Genomic DNA, 11,012 nt, shown 5'->3' with positions numbered 1-11,012 from the left:
CTCCCTCGCTCCCTCCCTCCCTCCCTCCCTCCCTTCCTTCCATTTTATTCTTTTCTTTTTTTTCTCTCTCTCTCTCTCTCATTTTATGAGACAGAGTCTCGCTCTGTTGCCCAGGCTGGAGTGCAGTGGTGCCATCTCGGCTCACTGTAACCTCCACCTCCTGAGTTCAAGCAATTCTCATGCCTCAGCCTCCCAAGTAACTGGGAATACAGGCACAGGCCACTAAGCCTGGCTAAGTTTTGTATTTTTAGTAGAGGCAGGGTTTCACCATGTTGGTCAGACCGGTCTCAGAACTCCTAGCCTCACGTGATCTGCTGGCCTCAGGCTCCCAAAATGTTGAGATTACTGGGTTGAGTTACCACGCCTGGCCTAGAATCACTTTTTCTTTTTGAGATGGAGTTTTGCTGGTCATCCAGGTTGGATTGCAATGGCGTGATCTCGGCTCACTGCAACCTCTACCTCCCGAATTCAAGCAATTCTCCTGCCTCAGCCTCCCAAGTAGCTGGGATTACAGGTGCCCACCACTATGCCCAGCTAATTTTTGTATATATTTTTTAGGAGAGACAGGGTTTCACCGTGTTGGCCAGGCTGGTCTCCAACTCCTGACCTCAGGTGATCTGCCCACATAAACCCAGCTCCTAAACCCAGACGATGTTTCAGCCGTCAGCCCTGGGTCAGCTGAATCAGAAGGGTTCCCTCACCCACTCAGCTGCTGGCAACCATGAGTCCCCTCCCCATCGGGTCGTGTGAATTCTCCCACCCCCATGTCGCTGGACTCTCCCCTACTTCTCCCTGTCCTCATTTGCTTCTGCACTAACTCAGGCCACCATCATCTCTGGTCTGCATGGCAAGGTAGGAGCCTTGTCCCCTTCCACAAACTCAAAGGTCCCCCATGTCTCTCCGTTCCAGCCCCTACCCTGTGGCCTTTGAGACTCCAGTCCCCTTATTAACAGGGTCTGAGGCCATGGCAGGGTGCCTCCTCCCTCCCCAGCTCGCTTTCTGGGCACTCTTGTTCTCCTGAGCCACCTGAGTTCACCTCGGTGCTCGCCCTTGCAGAGGCCTGGGTCAAGTGCCCACACAGCATGCTGTGCTGCTCTCCCCGATCCTGTTCCTGCTCAGACCTGGAGGCCCCAGAAGGCAAGGACTGTGTTTTGTCCACTACCATCCCCAGTGCCTACCAATGGGCCTTGGAATCCTTTGGATTTTGCAGTTAGTTGATGCTCAATAAACATTTGCTATGTTTTTTTATTATTATTTTTTGAGACGAAGTTTCACTCTTGTTGCCCAGGCTGGAGTGCAGTGGTGCCATTTTGGCTGACTACAACCTCTGACTCCCGGGTTCAAGCAATTCTCCTGCCTTAGCCTCCCAAGTAGCTGGGATTTACAGGCTCTCATCACCACGCCTGGCTAATTTTTGTATTTTTAGTAGAGACAAGGTTTCACCATGTTGGCCAGGCTGGTCTTGAACTTCTGAACTCAGGTGATCCACTCACCTCAGCCTCCAAGTGCTGGGATTACAGGTGTGAGCCACTGCACCCGGCCTTTTATTTCTGAGATGAGGTCTTGCTTTGTTACCCAGGCTGGAGTGCAGAGGCAGAATCATGGTTCACTGCAGCCTGGATCTCCCAGGCTCAAGTGATTCTCCCACTTTAGCCTCGGAAGTAGTGAGGTCTATGCCACCAGGCCAGGCGCACTTTTCAATCTTTATTTGGTAGAGATGGGGGGGGGGGTCTCACTATGTTGCTCAGGCTCGTCTTGAACTCCTGGCCTTAAGTGATCCTCTCACCTAGGCCTCCCAAAGTGCTGGGGTTACACGATGTTCTGTGGAGTAAGAAAACAGGAAACGGCCCCCGGAACTTGCTCCAGGTTAATTTCCAAGAGTGTTCGCTCTACTGAAATATATGTTAATATATGGTAATCATAGCTCACTTTAGTCAAGTACGCCAAATAGTAAACAGAAATTAACTTCCAAGAGGAAGAAGGAGAAAACACGCGTCTCCACGATGAATGCAAAGGAACTGGCCTGAGTTCTATTTTCTTTTTTTTTGTTTGTTTTTTTTTTTGAGACAGAGTATCGCTCTGCCCCCAGGCTGGAGTGCAGTGGTCAGTTCTCAGCTCACTGCAAGCTCCGCCTCCCGGGTTCACGCCATTCTCCTGCCTCAGCCTCCGAGTAGCTGGGACTACAGGCGCCCGCCACCTCGCCCAGCTAATTTTTTTGTATTTTAGTAGAGACGGGGTTTCACCGTGTTAGCCAGGATGGTTTCGATCTCCTGACCTCGTGATTCGCCCGTCTTGGCCTCCCAAAGTGCTGGGATTACAGGCTTGAGCCACCGCGCCCGGCCCTAAGTTCTATTTTCAACAGTTAGTAGAACACTCCTCTAACTCAGTTTTAATGTCTTAGTTTTTGTTTTTTACCAAAATATAAATGTAGGAAACAGGGAAGTAAATTTAAAATAGTAACAGGGCAGGGCTTGGTGGTACACACCTGTAATCCCAGCACTTTGGGAGGCTGAGGTGGGAGGGTCGTTTGAGCCCAGGAGGTGGAGATCTGCCTGGTCAAGATGTGAAACCCCGTCTCTACAAAAAATACAAAAATTAGCCAGGCACGGTGGTGCACACCTGTAGTCCCAGCTACTTGGGAGGATGAGGTAGAATGGCTTGAGCCTGAGAGGTGGAGGTTGCAGTGAGCCGAGATCACGCCACTGCACCCCAGCCTGGGCAAAAGGGCCAGGCTTTGTTTCAAAAACAAACAAAAATTAGGCTGGCATGGTGGTACATGCCTGCAGTCCTAGCTGCTTGGGAGGCTGAGGCAGGAGGAATGCTTGAGACCAGGAGTTGGAGGCTGCAGTGAGCAACGATGGCACCACTGCACTCCAGCCAGGATAACAGAGCAAGACCTTGTCTCAAAGTTAACTAATTAAGGGGGCGGGTTCTGTAGTAGAATCTCCTGGAGCAGGTACCTGTTTAAATGTACATTTGGGCGTGAATCGTAATGATGCAAAATCACAGGGGCATCACCAGGGAACCTAGATATGTTTGTTTTTGAAACAGGGTCTCACTGTGTTACCCAAGCTGCAGTGCAGTGGAGTGATCACGGCTCACTGCGGCCTTGAACTCCTGGGCTCAAAGGATCCTCCTACCTCAGCTTCCCAAGTAGCTGGGACTATAAGTGCACACCATCATGCCCGGCTAATTTTGAAATTTTTTGTAGAGATGAGGTCTCACTCTGTTGCCCAGACTAGTCTCAAACTCCTGGGTTCAAGCGATCCTCCCGCCTCGGCCTTCCAAAGTGCTGGGATTACAGGCATGACCTCACTGTGCCTGGCCATAAGAATTCTTGTGTGTGAGGTTTTCTGAGATGATTCTGTTACCCACACCTCTGTTCAGTTCCAGACTCCTTCTCACCCAACAGCGATGAGGGACATTACTTCATGATTCTCCCCTAATCTTGGTTTTTTTCACAGGGGGCGGGGGGGGGGGCATGTGGGCAGGGGCTCTCAGTATTACCCACTCCTTTCTCAATGATGACATCTGTTTGTTCCTCTTTTCCCAAATAAATGACGCCCTGAAGAAAAAATCTCTCAACTTAAGGTCCTAATGACCTAATAATAATGGCCAGAAATGGCTACAGGACATGTCCTGCCTAAACATCTCTGCACCCCATGGGGGTGAAGCCCACCGCAACCTGGCATCCTGCTGTGTCGCCATATGCCCGCCCACCCAACACACGCCTGTGGCGACTGTCTCTCTTGGCCCAGTGAGCTGGCAGAGGCAGGAAGGGACTTGCCCACAGTCCCCTGGCTTACCAGAGGCAGGGAAAGGATTAAAAGCCAGGTCATCAGGCTCCAAGCCCCAGCACCCTCCGCAGCACTGAGGAGGCCCACAAACTCCAGGCTGCAGATTCAGGGCAGGGGGTGTGACACACATGGGGGTGGGGAGAGGGACGGAAACCAACAGTCCAAAGATAGGAGAACTAAAACCGAAACGCAAACCTGCCAGTCCCAGACAAAGACAAAAACAGGTTTCAAAATGTACAGCCAGGGCATGTGCTCATTTATTTAGGGCTCACTCTCCGTGTCTGATTCCTGGGAAAGAAAAATCCCTGTGACATGAACTGATGAGGGGACAGAAGCTATCACAGATGTTACAGGGCTCAGAGAGGGGCCGGGGAAATCTACACTACACAAGTAAAAGCAACAGAAAATGTTTCTGGGTTTCCTTTCCCTTCACTCAAAACCACTATTTCCTTAATTCTATCAAAGTATGTAAGGGGCACAAAATAGACTCAGGAACTCGGGGCTTAATCATCCAAAAATGGAGCCAAGGCTCTAACTAGAAACCGTCTCTGTCGTCCCTGTTGGCCTCAAAACACCGAGGTCAAAGGCTGGTCTCGGCTCCTCCCAGGCACCCTGGCTCCCAGCACAGTGCCTCGCCCTCTGTGTTCATCATCATCATCGTTTTTTAAGAGACAGGGTCTCGCTCTATTGCCCAGGTTGGCCTTGAATCCCTGGACTCCAGCGGTCCTCCTGCCTTGGCCTTCCGAGTAGCTGGGATTCCAGGCGCACGCCTCTGTGCTGGGCTGCCCTGCTCTCTGCAGGTGCCGTCTCTGCACGGGCCCAGTGCCTCCTGGATGCCAGTCTGGGGCTGCGCCACATGAGGACACAGCAGTTCTGCCTCTCTTCTCCCCGCTGGTCCCAACTGCTATGACCTGAAGGAAAGCCCTGACGGTTGCAGTCACGCAAGGAGGAGCTCCACCCACTTGACCGAGTCCCTCCTCTCTCAGCCCGTTCTGTTTAGACCCCCTTCCACTTCGGGATGAAAATGCAGCTGTCGGCAAGAGAACCCCCGTCCGGCTGGGAATCCCCTGCCCTCTGCTCTGGCTCAGTCCAGCTTGCATTCTCCATCTGCTCACTTTCTGGTCACCAGCTCTTCCCCTACAGCCCTTTCCACACACCCTGTACCCTTGTGACCCAGCCCCTGGTGAAATCCCTGGCCCGGGCCTCCCTGTGCACACCCAGGGCTTCCCAGAACACACAGGGCACCGGGAGCTGCAGTGGGAGCAGACCCTCTGCGGCATGGTCCCCACTTCCCACTGGAGTGGGTGGGCAACATGGACCAGCCCGACAGCCGAGGCCATCTCCTCACTGAGCCTGGGACCAGGTCCACGTAATGGGGTTCAGTCCCCATGGGAATGGTGGCATCTCACAGCCTTCTCCAGAGTGTTTGTGACTCACGGTCCACACGTCCCAGCAAAATACAAGGGTGTTCTGCTCTTTACTAAATAAACGCTCCCTTCCCAGAAACCAGCCCCAAACTCATCACTGTTCAAATATGTGACAAGGTGAGGCTCTCTGTCCCCGTTTACCAGGAACATGGATGGCATCTGCAAGGCAGTGCCTTTGACTGTCAGGGAGATGGCCCCTCAGGCTCCCAACCCTGCCGAAAGCAGGACTGCGAGCGGCTTGGGAGGGGTCTCCTTTGCTCTCCATCCAGTGGGTCAGCAGGTCCTTGCAGGGAAGAAAGAGCCAAACAGCCACCTTTCCTTTCTGGTCACAGCACGAGCTGGGTTCCAGGCAGCGGCTGTGGCAAACACTGTCATCGCCCCATGATGAAACTGGGCACCTCCTCCTCCTCCTCCGTTCCAGACGCCTCTGCAGAGCTGCTGGACCCCTGCTCCTGGGGCTGACCGGGTCCTGTAACCACACAACATTCAAATCACACACATGCAAAATGGTTCAGGCTCAAGTGTGCTTTCAAAGAGGAGAGCTGATGGGAAGCCAGAGGTTCCTGTTCCTGGACCGCACAGCGAGAAACCAGGGCCACGTCTCATGCCCGCCAGTCCCCTGAGCCATTCCCCGGAAGTAAGGGTGGGTCACAGACCTGATCTACCACTGTTCTCACGGGTGTACCCCATCTTTACCTAAAGGCCCAGCGGCACACGCAAGACCCGACACCCCATAAATCAGGTCCTACTACTTTTACATGGCTCCCGCCCCCTGCCATGGCCACCTCCTGGGTGGGCAAATTCCTGACCCACCTCTTCAACACCTAACGCCAGGCTGACAACACTCTCGCTGAAGTCTCAAGTTCTCACTGCCGTTCGAGAAAGGATTTCCGAAACCTGTGTGGCAGAGGACCCTGCCCCTACACATATGCCAGCTTCCCAGCTCCTCCCAAGCATGGCCCAGGAAGCCCCTCCTGACACCTGTGAGCAGCGCACGTTCCCTGTCCCCCGTCATGACTGCCGGCCAGAAGCAGAGCACGAGGACAACGTGTTCCCAACTCCTTCCCTCCCCCGCTTCATGTGGGAGCAGGAGGACAAGTGAGAGTTGGAAAGGTAGAGGCAGAGACCACAAGGCAGCAGATGGCCCGGCTCAGCCATGCCAGGACGCCGCCCGCAGGCACAGTGGCCTCAGCCAACTCACAACTGGGTGTGCTCACCTGGGCCAGCCAATGCTCCTCCCGGCACATGTGAAGGGCTTGCCCTGGCCACCCACACGCCCACTACACACCCTGAGCGCCACCACTGCTGTGTCACCACAGGTCAGATAAAGGGCCTTTATGCAGGAGGCCCTGCACAGCCGAAGGCACAGCCTAGCCTAAAGTTCACTGTCATATCCAGGATGGGACCCCAGAAAGAACACGCACGGCTCTGGTGAAAGCATCTGGAAGATTTAATTTCATTAATTTGGGGCATCCCTTTTTCCCCTCAGCCTCATACCACACAGCATGATTAGCTTTGAAAGTTCAGGCCGGGCGCGGTGGCTCAAGCCTGTAATCCCAGCACTTTGGGAGGCCGAGGCGGGTGGATCACGAGGTCAGGAGATCAAGACCATCCTGGCTAACATGGTGAAACCCCGTCTCTACTAAAATACAAAAAACTAGCCAGGCGTGGTGGCGGGCGCCTGTAGTCCCAGCTACTCGGAGGCTGAGGCGGGAGAATGGCGTGAACCCAGGAGGCGGAGCGTGCAGTGAGCCGAGATCGTGCCACTGCACTCCAGCCTGGGTGACACACCAAGACTCCGTCTCAAAAAAAGAAAGAAAGAAAAAAAAAAAAGAAAGTTCAAATGGGGAAGCCGGGCGCAATGGCGCACACCTGTAATCCCAGCACTGTGGGAGGCTGAGGAGGATGGATCACTTGAGCCCAGGAGTTTGAGACAAGCCTGGGCAACACAGCAAGTCCCATCTCTACAAAAAATGGCGTGGTGACACATGCCTATAGTCCTCACTACTCATGAGGCTGAGGCAAGAGGACCTTTTGGGCCCAGGAGTTCAAGGCTGCAGTGAGCCATGCCACTGCACTGCAGCCTGGGCAGAATTTTTTTTTTTTTTTTAAGTTTAAATGGTGAGGATATTTTAATAGCTAATATTTGTCCAACACTATTACATGCCAAGCACTGTGCTAAGTCTGTACATAGAGTACCCTGTTTAATTCTTACAATAGCCTATGAGGTAAGTACCACTCTTATATATCCATTTTACAGATGAAGAAGATAGCCCAGAGAGGTGGAGGAACTTGCTGCTCGAGATCTCCTATTCGCTAAGATAGGGACCCAGGCTTAAACACGCTCTCTGACTCTCTCAGCCTCTGCCTACGTTGTCTGCAGAAATTGCGTAAGGAGCCGGGCACGGTGGCTCACATCTGTAATCCCAACACCCTGGAAGGCCAAGATGGACGGATCACGAGGTCAGGAGTTTGAGACCAGCCTGACCAACATGGGGGAAACCCCATCTCTACTAAAAATACAAAAATTAGTCGGGCGTGGTGGCGGGCGCCTGTAATCCCGGCCACTCGGGAGGCTGAGGCAGGAGAATCGCTTGAACCCAGGAGGCAGAGGTTGCAGTGAGCCAAGATCATGCCACTGCACTCCAGCCTGGGTGACAGAGGGAGACTCTGTTTCAAAATAAAAAACCAAAAAAACCAAAAAAACAAGCATAGGGTCTGATCTTTAATTCTGCTCCTGATGAATCGTAGAATATTGGTTGGGCTGGATGTTTGTGGAAAGGAGCAACAGAGAAGGACTGGAAGCATTCCCCGTGGCTGAAAAGCCTTTGAAAATGCAGTATGGGCTGAAGATCCCTTATCCAAAATGCTCGGGACTAGAAGTGTTTCAGATTTTGGATGTTTTCAGATTTTGGAATATCCGCATCTACACAATGAGATACCTTGGGGATGGGACCCAAGTCTAAACATGAAGTTCATTATGTTTCATGTTTAGACCCCATACACATAGCCTGAAGGTAAATATAACATTTCAAAATAATTTTGTGGCTGAGTATGGTGGCTCACACCTGTAATCCCAACACTTCGGGAGCCTGAGGCAGTTGGATAACTTGAAGTCAGGAGTTTGAGATCAGCCTGGCCAACATGGTGAAACCTCGTCTCTATAAAAATACAAAAATTAGGCCAGACACAGTGGCTCACACCTGTAATTCTAGCACTTTCAAAGGCTGAGGTGGGTGAATCATCTGAGGTCAGGAGTTTGAAACCAGCCTGGCCAACATGGCGAAACCCCATCTCTACTAAAAATATAAAAATCAGCCAGATGTGGTGGTACACCTGTAATCCCAGCTACTTGGTAGGCTGAGGCAGGAGAATCGCTTGAACCAGGGGTGGGGGGTGGGTGGAGGTTGCAGCAAGCTGAGATCATGCCACTTCACTCTAGCCTGGGCAAGAGTGAAACTGTCTCAGAAATAAAAAAAGAAAATTAGCCAGGCATGGTGGTGCACACCTGTCATTGAGCTAATTGGGAGGCTGAAACAGGAAAATCGCTCGAACCCGGGAGGCAGGGGTTGCCGTGAGGCAAGATCACACCACTGCACTCCAGCCTGCACAACAGAGCAAGACTCCGTCTCTAACAATAATAATTTTGTGTATGAAACACAGTTGTGTACAATGAACAATCAGAAAGCAAAGGCGTCTACCTCTCACCCATGTGGCTGATCTGTGGCTTGGTGTCACCATCATTTCTGACTCTGAATTTATTTGCGACTGATAAGCAATCCTTTTCATACACTTATTCACACATAAGTGCTTAACAGTAATAAATGTCACGGGCCATTCATACAGTGGAAAATAGTATGTTCAGGGTAATTAAGCAGCACAGCTGTGTCACAAGAACACCTGGATCAGCTGCTAAATGGTAACAACGGGCTTTCAATCCCCACCTACTATGCTGTGTTTGAATTAAAGGGTTACTGGACACTTTTTTTTTTTTTTTTTTAAGACGGAGTCTCGCTCTGTCACCAGGCTAGAGTGCAGTGGTGTGATCACAGCTCACTGCAGCCTCCTGAGTAGCTGAGACTATGGGTGTGTGCCACCACACCTGGCTAATTTTTGTATTTGTTGTAGAGACGAGGTCTCAACCATGTTGCCCAGAGTGGTCTTGAACTCCTTACTTGAACAGTAAGAGTTCGAGACCAGCCTGGCCAACATGGTGAAACCCCGTCTCCACTAAAAATACAAAAATTAGCCAGGCGCGGTGGTGGGTGCCTGTAATCTCAGCTACTCTGAAGGCTGAGGTTCAAGTGATCCTCCCTCGTTGGCCTCCCAAAGTGCTGGGATTACAGACATGAGCCGCCGTGCCCGGCCTCATTTTTCAATTTTTCAAGAACTTCTGTTCATGGCTTTTGGTGTTTCAACTTTTTATCCCTCTGCTTCCTCAGGTCATGTGTGGCAGTCATTCTTGGCTGTCTGGGCTATAGATAAACATAAATGCTTCCTCTTTTTCTTACCACTGTTACCCATAGGGGGATCTGCAGGCCTTTTGACGTTTTCAACAGTATCTTACACAATAAAGCAGACAACAAGCAAAAAAACTGTGAGTAAGCATGGAGGTCTGGGCCCCATGTGGGGCATCGTGGGGAATCTGCGCTGGTGCATATGGTCTGTCTTAGAGGTGCCATTTTCTTACCCTCTGTGGGTGTGCTTGTGGGGGGGAAAATCTGGGTGTATGTGGACAGGTTGTATTGCAGTTGAAGGAGGCTGGGAGGGTCTTCTGTCCCTGGGAGACACTGAATCATCTGTGTTGTGTATCTGCGTTTCGACTATGACCTCTCGCATGAGGTCAGGGGTGTAATTCCTACTTGGAGCGTCATGTCGGTGCTCAAAAGCTCTGAATTTTGCAGCATTTCTGAGTTTGGATTTTCGGGTTTGGGATGCTCAACCTGTATCTCACTAATGGCCAACAACACAAGGGATTCTGTGTGTGTGGAAGACCTATCGTCATGGTCTAAGAGTATCACCCTCAGGGAGGAGAAACCCAGAAACCCGGGAAACAGTCAAGTCACTTGGCAATTCGACAAAACTACCCCAGTTCATTCCTTCAACATGACAAATATGTAACAGTAAGAAATCATCAAGTGGTTATTGCATGTCAGTTACTATGCTTAATGTTGGTGATACAAGAATTAAAAAGATACTGTCACAAATCAAAAGTGCTGGGATTACAGGCGTGAGCCACCATGCCTGGCTGAATTATGTTAATTTTAAAAGTCATTTAGGACATCAGGGTCCCAAGATGGAATGTAGAAGGTGACACATGAATCCAAACGTATCATCAATGTACAAAATGACCTCCGTGAAGGGAGTGTGGGGAAAAGTGCTCATCAGCCAGGTGTGGCAGCTCACGCCTGTAATCTCAGAGCTTTGGGAGGCTGAGTCCGGAGGATCTCTTGAGCCCAGGAGTTCAAGACCAGCCTGGGCGATATAGTGTAACATCGTTTCAAATGTTTTTTTAAACATTAAAAACAAAAAAAGTGGCTGGGCGCGGTGGCTCACGCCTGTAATCCCAGCACTCTGGGAGGCCGAGACGGGCGGATCACAAGCTCAGGAGATCGAGACCATCCTGGCTAACACGGTAAAACCCCGTCTCTACTAAAAATACAAAAAAACTAGCCGGGTGTAGTGGCGGGCGCCTGTGGTCCCCAGCTACTCGGGAGGCTGAGGCAGGAGAATCGCTCGAACCCAAGAGTCAGAGGTAGCAGTGAACTGAGATCGTGCCATTGCACTC

At 51.3% G+C, this 11,012-nt stretch overlaps 1 protein-coding gene across 1 annotated transcript in view; it reads right to left on the bottom strand.

The window, feature by feature from the left end:
- Positions 1-4,030: 4,030 nt before the first annotated feature.
- The window catches only part of PRKRIP1 (PRKR interacting protein 1), a 35,385-nt gene continuing 28,403 nt past the window's right edge, over positions 4,031-11,012 (bottom strand). The window contains exon 6 of the mRNA XM_017857611.1: positions 4,031-5,693. Within this exon, the coding sequence (XP_017713100.1) occupies positions 5,596-5,693 (98 nt within the window). The 3' untranslated portion in view covers positions 4,031-5,595. The remainder of the gene's footprint in view (positions 5,694-11,012) is intronic.

The sequence above is a fragment of the Rhinopithecus bieti genome, unplaced genomic scaffold (assembly GCF_001698545.2).
Source record: "Rhinopithecus bieti isolate Rb0 unplaced genomic scaffold, ASM169854v2 scaffold_42772, whole genome shotgun sequence".
NCBI classification, from domain to species: domain Eukaryota; kingdom Metazoa; phylum Chordata; class Mammalia; order Primates; family Cercopithecidae; genus Rhinopithecus; species Rhinopithecus bieti.
Note: the sequence above shows the minus strand (reverse complement) of the source record. Positions and strands in the feature narration are given on the sequence as shown.